At 41.9% G+C, this 18,863-nt stretch overlaps 3 protein-coding genes across 3 annotated transcripts in view; 1 reads left to right on the forward strand and 2 right to left on the reverse strand.

Moving 5' to 3' along the window:
• Nucleotides 1–331: 331 nt before the first annotated feature.
• On the reverse strand, nt 332–4,734 carry zbtb3 (zinc finger and BTB domain containing 3; the record flags this gene model as incomplete). The annotated part of the gene is made up of 4 exons (XM_083891441.1): nt 4,469–4,734; nt 2,908–3,713; nt 1,398–2,410; nt 332–336 (listed from the first exon to the last, which is right to left on the reverse strand). Exons 2-4 carry the CDS (start codon nt 3,711–3,713, stop codon nt 332–334), a joined length of 1,824 nt encoding a protein of 607 aa, XP_083747567.1. The 5' UTR covers nt 4,469–4,734.
• A 264-nt stretch (nt 4,735–4,998) lies between these two features.
• On the forward strand, nt 4,999–7,978 carry trpt1 (tRNA phosphotransferase 1). Its single transcript, XM_083891726.1, has 7 exons — nt 4,999–5,110; nt 5,736–5,817; nt 6,037–6,206; nt 6,671–6,848; nt 6,941–6,997; nt 7,101–7,211; nt 7,306–7,978. Exons 1-7 carry the CDS (start codon nt 5,042–5,044, stop codon nt 7,326–7,328), a joined length of 690 nt encoding a protein of 229 aa, XP_083747852.1. The 5' UTR covers nt 4,999–5,041; the 3' UTR covers nt 7,329–7,978.
• An 80-nt stretch (nt 7,979–8,058) lies between these two features.
• Nucleotides 8,059–18,863, reverse strand: part of fermt3b (FERM domain containing kindlin 3b) — an 11,904-nt gene continuing 1,099 nt past the window's right edge. Inside the window, exons 2-15 of the mRNA XM_083891725.1 lie at nt 17,947–18,125; nt 15,575–15,808; nt 13,615–13,728; nt 12,960–13,128; nt 11,135–11,237; nt 10,948–11,055; nt 10,721–10,855; nt 10,335–10,381; nt 10,057–10,181; nt 9,809–9,915; nt 9,492–9,713; nt 9,177–9,301; nt 8,588–8,729; nt 8,059–8,470 (exon numbers count right to left, since the gene is read on the reverse strand). Of these exons, the coding sequence (XP_083747851.1) occupies nt 8,291–8,470; nt 8,588–8,729; nt 9,177–9,301; nt 9,492–9,713; nt 9,809–9,915; nt 10,057–10,181; nt 10,335–10,381; nt 10,721–10,855; nt 10,948–11,055; nt 11,135–11,237; nt 12,960–13,128; nt 13,615–13,728; nt 15,575–15,808; nt 17,947–18,070 (1,935 nt within the window). The 5' untranslated portion in view covers nt 18,071–18,125 and the 3' untranslated portion in view covers nt 8,059–8,290. The remainder of the gene's footprint in view (nt 8,471–8,587; nt 8,730–9,176; nt 9,302–9,491; nt 9,714–9,808; nt 9,916–10,056; nt 10,182–10,334; nt 10,382–10,720; nt 10,856–10,947; nt 11,056–11,134; nt 11,238–12,959; nt 13,129–13,614; nt 13,729–15,574; nt 15,809–17,946; nt 18,126–18,863) is intronic.

The raw sequence follows: 18,863 nt of genomic DNA on the forward strand, positions 1-18,863 counted from the left end.
GGTGAGAAAAGTGTTAAATACAGACATTTACTGTTAGTTTGAAATTCCTGAAGAATTTGCCTTATTCAGGAATTTCCTAATCAAACTGCTGCCTGTGACTAAAACACATCAGTATATGCTACTACATTAGACAATATTTTCTGGCACAGACTCACAATGGAAAAAAGCATTTAACCAAATGACCTGACACACTCAAAATAAAATCAGCTTTCACTTATTTGAGCTTTGACTTGATATAGTAAGAGTTGCTGTATGTCACACAAGTATTTCCATACATCTCCGTTACTTGTTTTATTCCCAAACATATTTAAAAATAAAAAGATAAAGATATTTAGGCTGCAAAAACATGTCTTAAATTTTACAAAGATTAAAATTACAACAGCACAGGAAGCATCAGATCAGATTAGTGCTAAGGTTATGTGCAGACCATGGACATAATGTTATAAAGAGGTGAGTTAGATGAATTAAGGCTCATGTTTACTTTCACTCTGCTGGTGTTTTTTTGTGATTATGTAATGTCCTCATTCTAATAAAAAGCCAAAGTGTCTGCAGGGTGTTTGCAAATATGAAACTGAGCAGGATGCATATTTGCTGAGAATGGCTGTTTGTCTCTATGTGGCCCAGCGATGGACTAGTAACCTGTCCAGGGTTGACCCTAACCCTGTCTTTCACCCGACGTCAGCTGGGATTGACACCAGCAGCCCTGTGACACTCATGTGGAGGATAAAGCAGGAGACAATGGATGAATGATATTAATTGATGATTTGTTGGTGGTTGGGAGGCAGCATCACTCATGGCAATTGTGCAAATGTCTATTTAAATAGAAACAAATAGCAAAAACTACTTGTTTAAGCCACAACCTTGAGTAATTCTGGCTGTTATACATTTTTCTGTCTAATTTTCAGAAATATGACATGCCTTGTCCTGTGAGGCTGGCATCATATCAGATGCAAATAAATGACAGAAAAATAAATACTTTATTGTAACCAGAATACACCTGACATTGACCATGAATTCATGCCTTATACCAAAGTTTTATTTCAAATAATCTCAGAAAATGAGACTGTAAAGCAGTTACTCTGGAAATATTGACATTATGTTGTTTTTTTGCTACTTAAGGAACCTCAATTATACAACAAAAAAAATAGAGAAAGCATTCAGAGTAAGCACTCTAATTATTTCTTTCTTGGGCTATAACCTATGTTACGTTAAGATTTCATTAAAATCTGTTCTTAACTTTTTGAGTTGTGCTGCTCACAAAAACTATGAAAAACAACCTCCTTGATGGAGGTAATAATTATCGAGTTTTACAAAATGTTTTAACTACTGGCTGGAAAAAAATAAGACATTTGAAGAAGCCATTTTGGGTTTTGGGAAATTGTGATGGACATTGTCACCATTTTCTGGCGGTTGTGGAGGCAGGGACGGCTCCACATCTGCCTTGCTGCGCTTGGCCGGCAACGTGTGGTCATGAGCTTTGCGAATATGTCTGTACAGGTCGCCTGACTGTGTGTAGCTCCGATAACAGTAGCGGCACTCGTAAGGGCGCTCACGTGTGTGCACAATGGCGTGACGCCTCAGTGTATAGGTGCATGAGAATGTCTTCCCACAGACGCCACATGTGGGGATTTCCTCCATAAAGTTCCCCATGGAGTCCTGGAAGTAGGCAGGAGGGTCTGAATGCTGCTGGTGTGTGGACAGAGGAACGTGGGAGGCGGCAAAGGAGGAGGTTTCTTGGGACGAAGGCCCAGCACCTGAGGAGGAGGAAGATGGGGAGAGGGGGAACGAGTAGTCATTTGAATGAGAAGTCATCTGCAAGAGGGCCTGTGAGTGAGACTGAAGAAACTCGGGACTGTTCAGCTCCTCTTCCTGGATGTCATCTTCAAACTCATCGTTCACTTCCATCACCGGTTCCCTCTCTCTCATTTCATCTTTCTCCTCTTCCAGCTCTTCATCAGATATAACGATGGCCTCCACTTTAACTTTCACATTATCTTCATCACTGTCGTCTATTTTCACTCTACCCACATTTTCCTCAGGCGCCTTCAGAGCTTGTGTCTGAGGATTAGTGTGAAAGTGGGAGCTTTGGCCCTGCAGTGACAAAGTGTTCTGGATTCGGAGTTGGGGAGGTGCACGCTGAATTGGCGAGCATGTCGGACTGTTATGCATGTGCGAGATGAGCGCCGATGCTTGGAGTGACACGACCGTCTGCTGTCCTCCATCTGATGCACCTCTGTGATCAGTGTCCGAGGTTTTTCTGACAGAGTCAAGGTCACGACGGAGCAGTGGTGTGTCCTGATGTGAGCTGGGTGAGACACAGGTTTCTGAGAGTGTGAGCACTGAACGACCACCAGCCAGACTCACTGGGACGAGAAAGGAAGAAGAGGAGGAGGAGGGCTGCTGGTTGATGCTGAAAGAGAGATAAAAAGCAGACTATAGTTTATGTTGACACAATTGTGTTGTGTGAGAGGAGTCATGAGAGGATTTTCAAATCTGACTTGATTTTAAAAATGTGGGAGAACACAGACGCAATAAACCTTGTAACAGATTTTCAATGTTTGAATCCTGAGAAAGCACAGACGAGACGATCCAGTCAAGACGCAGGACCACACACTTGGTTTTATATTTATATCAGGTGCTGAGTCATTGACCACCATGTTTTTACAATAGCCCACAATGGACAGACTTTTGATCCTTGGGTTTTGACTACCAAGACCACTGTAAATGATTTGTCCAACACTTTGAAAGAAAGGGTGAGGTGGTGAGGAATATTCAGGTGCAACTTTACCAATAAATGTTGCTAAAATGTAAGCGCTATTCCCTATAAAATTAAAATTGCTGCTCACAAATCTAACATTTAGTGAACAGCACAAAAAAGACAGAAATCATTTTAAGGCTGATCAATACCTGTATGTCTCTGTGGTGCTGCAAGGACTGCAAAGGACAGACCCTTCCCCCTGACCTCCAACCCCCAACCTGGTGTGACTTCCAGATGCAGGGACGCACTGCACCAGCTCAGCTGGAGGCAGAGGAGGGGCATCCATGCCCGGCTGGGTGGTGTCAGCAAGATCAGGGCTTAGAGGAGTGTAAATCCGAGCCTCTGATGGTCGCTCACCAGTCCTCCGCTCAGACTTCACAGACTCCACCTGCCTCCTCTCCACCACTATGGGACATGATGAGAGTGGCACTACCATGGTGACTGTATTTAAGTGATCTCCTGCCATGGACACCACAGGCTGAGCTCCACTGTCACCCCTGCTCTCTCTTCTAGTCTCCACTGCCCTCCTCACACCAGCACTCTCTTCTGAGCGAGTGCTGTCTGCCTCAGCTAGCGGTCCTCGTCTCTGCAGTCGTTTCTTGCACACTCTCACAACTTCGTTCATGTGCAGAAAGCTCGCCGCTGCCAAAATGTCCTCCACCGGTGGAGACTCCTCAAGCTGCAGTACACCTTCGTAGACAAAGTCCAACAGCAAGCCAAATGCTGCAGCTGTGACAATGTCGCTGTCGAGTGTGACTGAGCTGTTGGCGCCGCTGCCTCCCGGCGAATCAGAGTAAAACATGTGGAAGAAAGGTGAGCAGGAGGCCAAGACAGCCCGGTGAGCCAGGAAACAGGATGATCCCACCTGGACAGTGCAGTCACAGAGGAAGCCTCGCTGACGCTGCGAACGCAGAGCTGACAGCAGCTGCTGGGAATGCAGCGGGAACTCCATCATCTAAGCAAAAGCACCAAAGATATAAATAATTACATTCTGTGTCGAAAGAAAACATTTTAAGTAGTTCTGATAATTTATTTAAATAATAATAACATGGTTAATGCAGGGATTAGGTGTGACTGTGAGAGTGAATGGTTGTTCTCTATGTGACCCTGAGATGGGACTGCCAACTGTTCACGGTGTACCCCGCCTATCGCCCAATGTCAGCTGATATTAGTCGAGGATAAAGAGGTAGGAGATGGATGGATAATAATAACAATCTCCTGTTGTGTTGGGCAACTTTCATATAGCTATTGAAGTAGGTGATATACAGTATCACCTACTTCAGTATGTAACTGCACATAATTTGATTGTACAACCAAGACCAGCCAATCACATGGCAGCAACTCAGTGCATTTAGGTCAGGACGGCCTGTCGAACTGAGAGATCAGATATTGAATTATTGCCCACTCCGAATTACAGATGATAAAATGCATTATGATACCAAAGATCATGAAGTTACTGAATTAACTTAAGTACAAATATTTCAAAAGTCGTACTAGGGTGAAGCGTCTATCCACACGGACTAGTAGTAATGATGTAAAAGAGGACAGCATATGCTTTTGTGTTTTGGGTGACCTAGCTAGGACTACCTAGTCCATTACATTAGCCAAATTAATACAAAATAGAGGATGCATCAACATGTTACAACTAAAAAACAGATTTTAGGACACAAGGGGTAGGATACTAAACATTTCCACTCAGTGGATACTCACTGAAGGCACTGTCTGTTTGTGTCTTTTAGCAGTTATCGACAGCTGAGTCTTCTGTAAACTGGCTTCCTTTTTAACGTTTCCATGGTGATATGTTTGGACTCTTCATATCTTGACATGTAGCGCTACACACACACACAAGTGACAAAGATAAGTGAGGAAGAAGCACGTCAACGCTAACACTAGATAGCCGAGTTAGCTCAACCTCTGTGTAAGTGGATGTCCAGAGGCCGGAGCTTCCTGTTAGCATTTGTCGATTTCTCTAGTTTCTCTGAAACAGTGTGAACCGCTGCTCGGTTCGGCTACTGCATCATTTTTATCATAAATTATGAATATGTTCTCCAGCATCTGCTCAGTGTTTTCCTTTCAGGGTAAACGCAGCTTTTTCTTCTGTGGTGGCAGCAAAGACACCACAGCTGCGTTCCACGCGCCACACTGCCACCTACAGGCGGACAGGGAGAACAGTCAGGAAGTGGAGAGAGCGTTTGTTGACAGAACACAGCACGACAGGTGTGATCTGTCGATCTGATTGAATGAAATTGACTATTAATGGTCAAATAGTGAATTAATGTGAAAATGGACAGAGACCAGAGGGGAAGAGGAGGAAGAGGAGGAAGAGGGATGAGAAGAAAACATGGTGGAGAGGTGAGGGATTTGTGTTGCTATATATGTATACAGTATGTAAATCAAAAAATGCTCTCTGACCCTTAACAAGACTGTGACTGAACATTTAAAAGAGGCAGGATGAACTGTTAAAGATGAACTGGTAAAGTCTGGGACTTATTTTTAAGCTAAAGCTATAATTAGAGCTCTCTCTCTCTCTCGCTCTCTCCACTTGTATTTGTGAAGAGCAGTAGTCCTTATGGAGAGCAAAAGCTTGTTCCAATAAGGCACAACCTAATTTCTGAGATTTAAATTGTGATTAGGTTAATGTTAAAAGGTTATGCTGGTAGTGCTTAATGTCCAGATTTTTACCACCTGCTTCCTACAGCTCAATAAACTACCCTCTGGGCAGAATGACCAGAACAAGTACGGTGGACAACTCGAGTGTCTTTAAGAGGTTTTATCCTACTTAACACACACTACTTAATAATAGTCTACTTAATAGGTTGTAAACCAAAGCATACAGGTTCTGACAATCAGTTACAGTTAAAAGAAAGGAAAACCGAAGTTCGAACATAACGAAAAAAAGCCTTGATCACAAAGCTTTGATGACAACGTAGCAAAACAAAGCTTTGTGCTAAGATGAATGTGTGTCGCTCCTCTTTAGGACAGAGATGTCCGTCTGTCAAAATCCATGTCCTATGCCCTCCGTCATGGAGCCAACCAGATGGGTCTTCACATGGGAACAGGTGAGGTGTCTGTTTTAATATGCTCCTTTTTATTTTCCCCATTTTAAATCCTAGTAATGTATTTGTTTTGTATTGTGATTTTGATTAAATTTCTATTCATTGTTCAACCCTAATGCACCCACCTTTTAAATGTATTCTAGTGCAGTGCGAAGAAGTGAGTCCAAGAGGAAAATGGAAAAGTGATTACAGCCTGAACAGCTCTCGCTCTCATCCTCACAGATGGCTTTTTATTTGTGGAGGAACTCCTGGCTCATCCACAGTTTCACCCGTACTCGGTGGAAGACGTCGAGAGAGTCGTGGCCACAAATGACAAGCAGCGCTACAAACTACGCTCCCACCCAGAAGACGGACGCCTGCAGATTCGAGCCAATCAAGGCCATTCAGTGCAGGTATTTTCAGTCGTCTCCTGTATTCCTGCGTTTTAATGAGAAAAGATTTCCTCTTTGTGGACTTTATATCTCTAAATATAAACTATTTTCATTATGGGTAGTCATCATAGAGTTTAGTTTTTTTTATAATTTAAACAAGCTTTTTGATTTTTAAGCTTCTTAAGTGTGAACATTTTCTGGTTTCCTTGCTCCATTGGACAAATAATAATTCATTAAAACTGAGGTTTGGGAAACACCAATCAAGATTTTTTGACATTTTTTGGACCAAACAAATACTTGATTCATTGAGAAATGAACCGAAAAATCAATTGATTATGAAAATAGATGATAGTTGCATCTCTATATGATATATACAGCCACTTAAGCCATTGTTTTTACTAGATATAGGTATATATTCTCAGTGCATGGATTCTAATCTAGTCCAGAAAAACAGCCTCTCTTGTATCCCTTTTCTTTAATGTCAGGTGGGGGATTTGGAGCTGAAACCGGTCCTGACTGGTTCTCCAGATTGTCCAGCTGAAGCCGTTCACGGCTCGTACCTCAGCAAATGGAGCTTGATCCAGCATCAGGGCCTGAGCCGCATGAAGAGGACACACATCCACCTGGCATCAGGTCTCCCAGGGGAGGACGGCGTCATCAGTGGTAAGAATTCACAAGCATGTCCCTTCAACATAAATGGAATTATAAATGTATTGTAATTTTAAAATCCTACAGTTATTTCTGTTTCCTCTCAGGCATGAGAAAAGACTGTGATCTTGCCGTGTTTATCGATGTCCTGAAAGCTCTCGCTGGTAAGTCTAACTACTTAAATGTTGCATAGTGCTCTCAATAATTCAGTCTTTATGTAAAGCAACCTCTCTTTTTGTGTTTCCTGTTTTCTATTTTTCTGAACAGACGGAATTGAGTTCTTCAGGTCAGAGAATGACGTGCTGCTGACCGCAGGTGATGCAGAAGGGAAACTTCTTCCAAAATACTTTAGCAGAGCCTTGAGACTGAGACCCACACGTAAGAAAACATGGATTAAGTGAATTTTATTTATTTTTTTGTTTTAAAACAAGGTTTGACTTGTTCACTGAGGCCACCTCTTGTTCACTCTCAGGGAGCATCCTGCCACTGCAGTAGCAGCAAGAGATACTGATATGTCATTGGTCGCAGGAGGGATCACCTGACTGTGCTAGCATCTCGTGGTTGGTTGATGCTTATCTCGGTTCCCTTGGTAACACATGGTATGTGTGCAGGAGAATCACTGTGAGGTGATTTTGGTCAGGAACAGTAGAGTTAATCCAAGACTTTATCCAACATGGAACTAAAAGTGTGATTATTGAAAGACTCAGAATGTCTGTGGGGAAGCACCTTTATTGTTATTAGCCGGTCATCTTCGAGATGATGTTTTTCCTCTTCCGCACACATAAGATTACAACACAATGTCACTAAAACATTTGTAAGATAAATGCTCACCGACGGGCACAGTGCCTGCTGGCAACAACAAGCCCAGCTTTCAAACACAGAGACATTGGTGGAGACGTTGCATGTGTGGTTAGTCGTGTGACTATGAGATGGCAGAGGATGCTTGACAGTGTTTCTGTAAGATATGGACACACTCGCAGCATGTGAGACGAGATAATTGGTCAGAAGCTTCGTCCGTAACAAACAACAGACGTTAATACCATATGTCACGGCTATAAGGAGTGAAGACAAACAAGAGAATTGAGTATTTATTTTTAATAAATCTTTGTTTGTTTTTGTGTGATAATAAACATTATGTATTGGCATTCATTTTTATATTGGTTTCTCAGTTGGCTCTAATAATAATGTGGCAACAGACATGCACCATTTACTTGTGTGATAATAAGTAAAGCTTTGAATCCTAAGTAATACTGATGAGTCTGTGAAGTGAAACAGAGAAGTTGCTGCTGGTTTATCCAAACGCTCGTTTTACATCTCTTAGAGTATTTTGTCCTGCTGATGTTGAACCAGAGTTTGGTTGACCAGTCGTCCATCCTGAGGGTTATCAGGTCACAAAAAGTCCCAGGATGTTTGCAGAAGATGTGGTGGCCTTTGTGTTGCGTTTGTGCGTCTCAGTATTATAGAGCATCGTGGCCACCGGTCAGCTTGTGAAAGAGTTCCTCGTTGAGCTTGTCGCTCTTCTGACGACTGCGCGTTGACATGAAAATGTAGCCTCCGATAAACTCGTGAACGATTTTGCAGTCGGCCGTCACGCAGCTAAACGCTATGTTGACGTTGCCTTCGAACTCTATGGCCATCTGGAGAGATCAGACACAGAGAAGTGGTTTTTATTTGAATTATTTGAAAACTCTCCTGATTTTATTCCTATCCCATGTTTTACTGCAAGCGTGGTGTAGGAGTAGGAGGAGTCTGACCTGTCGTATGTCCCAGTTGACGTTCCACTGCTTCATGTTGTTGTAGCGCCAGGTCTTGACCACATCGCCCACCCCCAGGTCGATGCGGATCAGGCGGTTGGGGGCGATGCCGAGTACCTCATCTTTTCGGCTGCCTTTGAACCTGTTAATGAAAAATGTCGTTCAGCTTTCCTGTGTTTCAAAATGTTGCATTTGCTACAATCACTCTGATCAACGCGTGTGGTTTATATGGTACAACTTCTTCAGGTGCATTAAAAATGAAGCTTGTCTTTAGAAATTGTAGCATTTTTTTTTGACAAACTCTAATTGACCATAGTTGTGATATCAATAAAAAATTCAAAGTCTAAAAAATGTGAAGGTCACAAACCCTTTGAGGACTTTACAATAAACAGAAAATGAAAGACTGTGATGATCAAATACTCCCTTTTGAGCAGTGTCATTTATGAAATGTATTTATGTGTACAAATATATGTTACATTACTATACTGAGACTGAACTTACACTAAACTGTAACATTGATAGTTCTAGTTTTTCCTATAAATAGACACTAATATATGTATAGTATATAAAAATAAAGGGTAAACTCAACCTGACAACAATATACGAGAGGCCAAAGTCAGGCAGGGCCTGCCAGATCTGCAGGAAACGAGTCACTGCGTCAGTCAGCGACAGTTGAGCCACGTTCTGGTAAGCGTCCAGGATGCGAGGGGTCAGCTGGAGGAACAGGCACAGTTTGGTAATCTAGGCAACATCTCATACACAGTTTATAGTGTCAATACATGAGTGAATATGTGATGCATTAACATTATTACATTCATTATCAGTGATGAAATCTGCTGTAGATATGAGACATCACATCATTTGTATTTATGTACAGACTCCACTCCTTTTGTGCCTCTTGTACCTGTTTAGGTTTGTATTTCTTATGGTAGCGCGGTGACACCAGGCTGTGGGTATTGATGCTTTCGTCGTTGGCTGGTGCGTTGCCGTGGGAACCGGTGTTGGTCTTCTGCATTGCCAGGAAAGTGTGGATGCTCTGTATTTCGCTCTGGAAGCTGCTGTCTGCGAGGCTCTTGCCTTTGGACGCCAGCCGACACGCAGCCATCCACTGAGCGTACTGCTGCTCCTGCAGAGGACGAGAGACAACGTGGAGGAAATGACAGATTGTTAGCTACAGACAAGTGTTTGTGGGTGTGTGCGTGTGTGTGTGTGAGACCTCACGTTTTCACAGCGCAGATAGACCTCGTTCATACCCTCAGGTGCTGGTATAAGGAGTCTGATGAGGAACCTGTGTGCAGCCATGTTAACGTCAGGAGCCACTTCACATCCTGTTGGACGTGCGGGATGAATATCAAATCAAAATGATGTGACATTTGAGGGTTTGACATAGAGATGAAACACAGAGGTAACAGACAGAAGAGTGCTTTCTTAGTGCTGCTTTCTCTCGCTTCAGATGTAATCAAGTTAACCTTTGAGGTTTATCTGTTGAATGGGTTCTCCGATGCTCTCCTCTTTGCTCTTGAAGTAAGCGATGGACGTGTCCTGGAACTTGCACCAGTACTGTTTGTATCCCTTCAGAGTCAACCTCTTAGGTCTGAAACATACAGTCACATAGAGCCTTTATCCAGAATCTAACCTTCTTTATGTGTTCTTGTTATTTTTTTGGGGGGGTTTATCTGTTTTATAGCAGATGTTTCCATGTTTTGTGATGAGTTTAAGAGGACTGTGGTTGGAAGATTAATCTCACCTGAATATTTTCAAATAATCATTGAGTTCTGGTGCGGTCAGGTTTTCCTGAGGGAAGAAGATTGTTTTCATTGGATAAATGAATTGCCTTTTTTACACATTATTACAAATGATTATATGAAATCTCTATCTGAGCTTACACATCTTAATGATCTCTAATGAAATGCTTTAATAACAAAACAACAGTATTTTAATCCAGATCAGGTTTTGACTTTTTCTCATACCACTGTAAACACACCATCAACAAAACCAACTCCTGTTACAGCATTGACCTCAATCTTGTGTGTGTGGCATGAACCACTTCAACAAAGATAAAGTTCATTCGCAGAGACATGCCTAACTGTGTCCGGCTCTTGAGGACAGATAGATTAATCCAAAATGTCTGACCAGCAACTCGGATGCAGAGCTGCCCTCTCCCTCCATCTTGACCTCCAGGGACTGCAGCGCTGACTCCAGGTCGTCCATGGCTGCACTGGAGCTCATCAACTGGGGCTCTGACTGAGACACCTTACTGATGTGGTACTGCATGAGATGAGGGAGACACACATGTGGAAAGTGGAACTATGTGTTGACACAATGTCCCCGCCTCAGCAGCCCCCCCCTTAGTTTTCTACCTGCAGAGCTCCAAACAGCATCATCTCCTCCTCAGTGCAGTCGATGTCCTCCAGCAGGATGGCCCAGCGAGCCTGTTCGTAAAGCTGGGTCAGACGGACGGCGTCGTACTGCAGGAACAACGGAGGAGATGGAGGTCAAATAAGTGATGAGCTGCCACCACGATGTACATAAAAAAACTGTATGTACCTTGGGCTCTATGTCGTAGAAAGCATAGTATTTGAATCGGAGCCAGAGTCTGTCATTCTGCTGGACACCCTGCTGCATGAGACAACGGGATGAGTCCAACCACCTGGAAAGAAAATGAGTTTTATTATCTTTCTCTATATAAAATGATGTGTAAATGTATTAAAACAATGACATGAACAGACAAGTTCAAGAAAAGTATCACGACGCTTGATGTTCCCACATAAAGTACAGATTGAGAACAATTCTGGAATGTTGAGATTAAAATAGTGCACGTTATACAACATGTATTATATATATATAAAAAAAAACGAAATGAGCACATATGTGCAGATGTCTTATTAGAAAGATGACATATATGAGCTCTCACTCAGGCACTAATGATTCACAAAGTATTACTTGTAGCGCTCAGTGTGACTGACACATGATGTATTATGCATGTTATTAGACAGTTTTCCAACAGTGGAGACTCTTTGACGGATCACGGTAGGAAAAGCACTGGTGTGAATAATGAAACGTGGTCTTTTGTTGTTCATGCTGGCTCCCGGTAATGAGACCTTATTATTAACATCTGTACTTTTCCCGCGGTACAAGTCAAAATGCGTGCTGTGAGAAAAAGACTTGTAGCAGCGAACAACTGTGACAGCACTCTCGCTGTCAATTAAAAGTTAGAGCGCTGTGATTCCACATTCAAACATGTAGATGGGAGGCAGTCTAATGTGTGAATCAATAATTCAAAACTATGGAAAGGAAGAGTTTCTTGGTGTTTTTTTTTGGTCTTGCTGTAAAACCCACAGTTTCCATCACTGTTCATACACCCACCTGCCACCCTCATTAGGTGCTCTCTCGTGCTGTTAGAGCAATCACTCACATGGCAGCGACTCAATGCATTTAGGCATGTTAGACGCGGTCAAGACGTGTTGGAACGTGTTTGTGGTTGTTGGTGCCACGCGAGCTGGTTTGAGTATGTCAGGAAATGGTTGGTCCACTGTTTCCAGCACTAATGACGCTTTGGATGAGCTCATGCAGCAAAATGCTTGTGATGCGCTCCAGCTGAAATCGGGTAACAGCCAGCTGACAACAATCCATCAGTCTCCAATCACAGCTATTCTCACACCGAGGCCTGTAGATGACTCTACATCTACATCTCTCTAAGACATGTTTTTCTTTGTGTGGTGTCCGACGACTAGCATGTGATTGTTCTGCACTCGTGAAGTATGAAATTCTTGTTCTTGCCACCTCGAGGAAAAATTATTTGCAGAGTATGTACTGTACAGGCCTGAAGTCAGACACCTTCCAAACGCTTATATTACTACATCACACTGCTGCCAGTGGCACACAAGCTTCCATCTGTCTACATCACAGTCTCAGAAGTTGAAAATGTTATTCAGTGCCTTGCTCATGCTCACTTTGGTTTATGGGGTTTACAGCATTGAGCTCAGTTTATCTTAGCATACTGCTTGGCCAATCTAGGAAGCCATTTGTTGCCATAAATGGTTAAATTATGATGAGACTATGGTTTACAATGTCCAGTGAGCAGCACATAATGCCTTGATGTAGATGGGTTGCAGCACCAGAAAATAAGCCACTTCTGGCACTTTATTAGTTGTCCTTTGTACCTAATAAAGTGGCTGCTGAAGCAAATTTACATGACCACATCCCCACAACAGCCCGTTCCATTTCCTGCCTGGCAGAATCACAAAATAGCATTTCCCTTAGACCAAAATACAAGTATTAATTTTTTTTTTTTTACTGTTTTTCCCCTTTTTTCTTCACTACAAGTGTTTCCTTTAAAACTAAAAAAAACCATAAATGTGTTAACATGTACCTGCCATTGATGTGGGCCTTGTCCACCACACTGGCTGGACGGTACTGCTTGGCTATGACCTCTGGGGCAGGGGGAGGCTGCGTGACGGACAGCATCTTGTAGATGGCCTCCATCTGAGGCGAGTCAGCGAAGTGAGCGGGCATTCCGTTGTACAGACAAGGTCGCGACACTGCAAATGAAGAGGGAGCAGGTGAGTTTCGAGATATTTCTAGGACACACTGCAACAGGTTGCAGGAAAAAATAAATTCTGGCATTTCTTTAATAGAGAACTCAGTTTATACTATTTTAATGTCATGATGAAACTTCTTTAATTTACTTACCTAAGCCTTTTAAGAAATAACTATCTCCCAACTGTTCAGGGCATTTCATTGTGGCAAAAGTGACTGAACAAAAGCAAGGTTTTATTATTATCTACCACGCTTTGCTCCACATGAATTTCAAGTGTCCAGTTAATGCATGTTTTTGGATCGTGGGAGGAAACTGGAATACCCGGCAAAAACACCCAAGGGAGAGTACATGTAAACTCCACTGTGAGGCAACACTGCTGACCGCACTATTTCTGGCCCCGATATTTGTTTTGTTTATCAGTTACAGAGAAAGTTTTGAAATTTGAAGCTGTGACATATTTATTTGTAGAGAGTAAAAAAAGTTGTACCCGAGGAGAGGGGCACCTCAGTCAGGTCGTAGATTTCCTCCGCTGAATCTTTCTTCTTCTTCTTCTTTTCCTCTACAGGTCGAAGGAGGGAAAGCTCCTCTGGATGACGGATGTCTGTGGATGCAACAGAGCAAATGGATACAAATAAAATGTGTCATATAACAGAAGAAAACTGGGTCAAAAACAAAGTCCAGAAAGTCCAATCGCTCTGTCTTGCCAGATTAAAAGGACAACATCATAGAAGCAAACCAATCAGCAAGCAGGACAGTGAGCACACCTATTTACAAACACACACCTGACGCACATCACATCACCTCACATCACTCAATCCATTAATTCAGAAGAAAACAAGAAACAAACCCAAACACAAAACAATACGACAGCAATCCTATAATATATAACATGTTATAACTGCATATTTAACGACATAATCAGATCTACTATGTTGTGGAAATTATCTGCTGCTGGTGAAGAATGAAATTTCACAAGTTTTTATTTTCATTGCAAGGAAAAGGTCAATCTTCACAGGAGTGATCCTAGCTGGAGAAAGACCCAGAGCAAAGTGAGCCCTCCACATTTATACCTGAGCAACTCCCCCTTTGCATTCCTCCAATAGACAAAGGGTCTGCCATTCAAGGCAGTGTTTTTACACCTCTTTGTCTACTGTAGGTATCGGGGAGCCGACTCCCTGCACATGTTGTAGGGAGGTGTCAGTTCAGGCTAGACACAATACACAATATAAAATACACTATACACAAAGGACCTGGTATTCTGTACTGGGCAGGTATAGGGTGATGGGCAGTTTAGATCTGAGCCAGAGAAATTGAATTTACCATTACAACTATCACATCTGACTCTAGATAAGTGTCTTTAAATAATCAATTTATAATCACTCAATCACATAACAAGTATTACGCTATAACAAGATACCAGAGGTATCAGTATTGAGCTTCTGTTTGACTAAAAACGCACACATCAACATAGAAAACTGCTGTGAATAATAGGCTAATGGAATTTGTCACTTGCTAAAGAGAAAAAAACTGTTTTGTTTTGCTGTTGTATTTCTCCACTAGACATGTTTCCTTTGTTTTTTTTTAACCCACAGAGGGACTTAACAGAGCTTTATTTCTGTCTGTTCCTGCTCTCGGTGTTTGAACTACCTGCTGCATGCCATATTTGATACAAATCTCCCCCTAAGCTGCTTTTCTGCAGACATATTTTCATTATTTCTCACCCTGTCTCTCTGTCTGTCTGTCTGTCTGTCTGTCTGCTTTTCAAAACCCTTCCCGTCTGTTGTCACCCCCCTGGGGTTTTCTTGGTGAAGAATTGAGACCAAGAAGTGCCAGAATTAGACAAAATGAAAGTGCGAAGCAGATGGGGAAAGGCTTGTTTTTTTTGGCAATGGTGTGTGTGTGTGTGTGTGTGTGTGTGTGTGTTTGTGTGTGTGTGCTTGCATCTCATTAGAGTGCAACACACAAATGTGACACTTTAACACATTGCAAATATTTGTGAGCTATCACTGTATGAATGTGTACAATCAGCAAGACAGAGGAGGAGAGGCATAAAATGTTGTTAACCCTTCAACACCTAAGCCTCAAAATGTCTGCCTTGACTTTTTTTTTGCTTATTTTAACCATAAAAGGGCCAGAAAGTGTCCTGTGACTAAGTGCTTTTGCCCGTTTTCCAAGAATAACTTTAAATATATTATTTGCAATTGTTTAAATGTACAAAAATGGAAACTATATATATATGCAGGCGCTTTTCTGTCGCCTCTCTGGTGACAAAGACACTGATTCGCTGGCTTCCTGCTACAGCACGATTGAAATTACCATAATAACCACATGTTGGCTTTGACTTGCAAATTCTCAGTCTTCAGAAAAAGGTAGAAAAAGAAAGAAAGAAAGAAAGAAAGAAAGAAAGAAAGAAAGAAAGAAAGAAAGAAAGAAAGAAAGACACTCACTGAGCATTCTGCAGATGCCCATCACAGTCTGAAAGACGGGGTCGGAGAAGCAGGCGTGGAGCCTCAGGGTGATGCCGTTGGGCAGACCCAGCTTCAGTGGCTTGTGCTGGGGCATGAAGAGCAGCCGGGCGTCAGCATGGATGCCATATTTCTCCAGAGTCCAGGATGTTCTCAGCAGCCACTGCTGCTTTTGCTCCCACCACACTGCGTGGTCTGACCAGTCACGTTGTATCTCTGCAAAGTGACATTGGAATGACTGCACATGAAAAGTGGCTGTATGGAATATTAGGCATTTTTCACATATACTAGTGCAGTATATTTCTTATCCAAACAACATTAACATTGGCAGTGCACACACTGGTGCCCTTACTATAGGGTCTCAAACTCAAATGACCTGGGGGCCACTGAGCATGGAGTCTGGTCAGAACTCATGCTCAGAACAAGTGGTATGCTGAAAAAAAAATAAAAGTCTAAATTTTTGGGGAAAATGTCCCATCTATTTATTTGATTTTATTATTAAGCTGTTGTTTTTATTTCCTCAAGTGCCAAGTCAAGTGAACCATTAGACACTTCCAGTTAAAAAGCTGCCAATGCTGCATTCAGTCCTTTGTCAACTGTTTAGCCAGCATATTTTCATATGTGAGAGATGTAAACTAAAGGATTATCCACAGCTGTCAGACTCTGTGGCGCAACGGTAGCGCGTCTGACTCCAGATCAGAAGGTTGCGTGTTCAAATCACGTCAGGGTCAAATACTTTGGTCTCCAGCTGTCCTTCTTTGAAATAATAATCACATATTCAACACTACAATCATCATCGTGGTGAAATTAGATTGTCAAAATACATGTTATACTTTCAGACCAATCATAGTCTACTGCACAGTTTAGGTGGGTTTTCCACTCCAAAATAGTACCTACACAACGTAGGCAGAGTTATGTTTGCACGGCTGCATGAAACTGCTGTGACTTCGTTTTACATGCGACACACAAACAAGTGACTAGTGACTTAAAAACATAAATGTTTTACTGGAACACAATAGAATAATATATATCTATTACAAAGGAAATGCAATTACATACAAATCAACTAAAAAGCCTTTAATCGACGACTTACCGATACTGAGTAAAGTCACTTATTTAAGGCCAGTAATGGCTCTCCTTCGCAGCAGCCATTGTTGAATGCAATAACAGTTAAATGAACTCAGGTGTTAATAATGACGTTAGATCCAAAGGCTTCATTAATATCATTAGTCACACCTGTGTTTTTAACGGCTGCTGTGAAAAAGCTCAGTTATATCAGAGCTGTGGGAACTGTTTATTCAAGCTTTGTTTTCAAATGAGAATCATAAACCAATGTGTTCTCACCGATGAGGTTCAACAGTAGTCATGTCAGTCTTATATTTTTGATTTTGACTGGGTTTTATCGTAGTTTTATGAAAAATAATGATAATTGTTTTGATAACCGGTGTAATAAATGGATGATGAGAAAAAGCTTAACCTTACTTTTAGTCAAAGGTTTATTTAGCAGTGTGGTTTATCCTTAAAGTGTTTGTTATTCAGTCTGTGTCATATGCTTGATGAAATTGCATTAATAACATAATGATAACGCTCAGTTATTTTCTCCACTGTGACTTCATCATGCTAGCTATTTTTAGGGGGTGATGTTATAAGACTCTGTGGCGCAACGGTAGCGCGTCTGACTCCAGATCAGAAGGTTGCGTGTTCAAATCACGTCAGGGTCAAATTATTGCACAGGGGACATACATGTTTGTTTGTTGCCAAATAACTCCAAAATAATAACAATTTGAACTGAGTTAGAAATAAGCCTATTAAAAGAAAGTGTCATGAGTGGCTTTGCAAATCATGTTTTTGTCCTCATAGTAACACAGTGTCAGTGCAGATTTAAAGCGGCCACTTGAGGCAATTAAAGGCAAAATTATACAACAGCTATGAGGATATGATGGTATGGGATGAATAAAAAAAAAGTCACTTGTGCTTGCAATCGAGTGGAATTAATACGTTAATGTTTGACTTGTATGATGATGATTTAATGCACCATGAGATGCACCATGAATAAATATTACTTGCATGAGTCACAGAGTCATGGAGTGTGTGCGTGTGTGTGTGTGTGTGAGTATAATTACTTCATTCTTTCTGCATCATCGGGTAGTAAATGTTGACACCCAGCTACTCCAGTCATTATTCTAAATGTCAGCAAATTAGCTGGAATCTAGTTACGTGACCATCAACGGTGAGTAACAGAAGAGGTCTATGTATACAATACGCTATTAAAATATTAAACTGTTTTTTTATTTTCTATGCACTGTTTCTGAGAGAGCGATGACCAGAAGTGGACACACACGGGCGTGACTCACGTGTCTTTTCCACCAACTTAACGATGACCCCTCCGACGTGGAGTTCAGAGGTCACGCTGAGGGTGACGGGCGGGGCATCAGGCCCCAGGTCTTCCACTGTGACTGACAGGTCCCACGCTGCCATACTGGGAGAAAGAGAGGTAGAAAAGGAAAGAGAGAAAGAGAGAGAGCGCACAGGTCTGGAAGAGCAGATACCAAGAGAGGAGACAAGGTCAAGAGGAAGAAATAATTAGAGATTAAGTGAAAACATGTTGGTCAGAAAAATATTTTTTATGTGACAGATTCGTGGAATTATACTGTAAATACACCTATAATGTTGGTTTACTACACTTTACTACAGAAATAAGGGTTCCAAAAGTTTCCTTCTACAAGGGCTGAGGTTCTACCTGGAACCATTTGCTTGAAGAAGAGGAAGGGTTTTAAAAGGGTTCTAGGTGGAACCCTCCAGGTAGAACCTTTATGAAAAGGTTCTACCTGGAGCCAAAAAGGGTTCTCCTAAGAACCTTCTATGGTTCTACTTAGCACTTTTATTTCTAAGAGTGTACTTAAGATGGGTCAAACCATTGTTTTTGTCTTTTATAATATAAGCTTGTGGAGACATAGAGAGAGTTGCGTTTTACATTACGATTGACGGAGGGAAAGCTGAAACATAACAGCTACGATGGCAAAGCTGGGGATACGCTACAATATACAATTTTACCCACGATTCACAGTTGGCCAGAGTCTGCACCAGTCAGCACTAGTTGGGGACAATCGGCATGGCGAGTTAGCACAGAAATGGGCAATTGTGCGAGGCTAACAGACCAAACCAGACCTCAGTTGCAGTTTTTTGAGCCGACTCTGGACGCAGTCGGGTCATGTGCACTGATTATAACCCGACTGCAAACACATGCTGCCAACAGCCAATGGAAAATAGT

Source organism: Microchirus variegatus (assembly GCF_963457635.1).
Source record: "Microchirus variegatus genome assembly, chromosome: 6".
NCBI classification, from domain to species: Eukaryota; Metazoa; Chordata; class Actinopteri; order Pleuronectiformes; family Soleidae; genus Microchirus; species Microchirus variegatus.

Coding starts and splice junctions, on each gene's coding strand:
- trpt1 (XM_083891726.1), top strand. CDS start 5,042: ATGGACAGAGACCAGAGGGGAAGAGGAGGAAGAGGAGGAAGAGGGATG. Junction 6,998..7,100: donor TGTCCTGAAAGCTCTCGCTG/GTAAGTCTAACT, acceptor TTTTCTGAACAG/ACGGAATTGAGTTCTTCAGG. Junction 7,212..7,305: donor CTTGAGACTGAGACCCACAC/GTAAGAAAACAT, acceptor GTTCACTCTCAG/GGAGCATCCTGCCACTGCAG.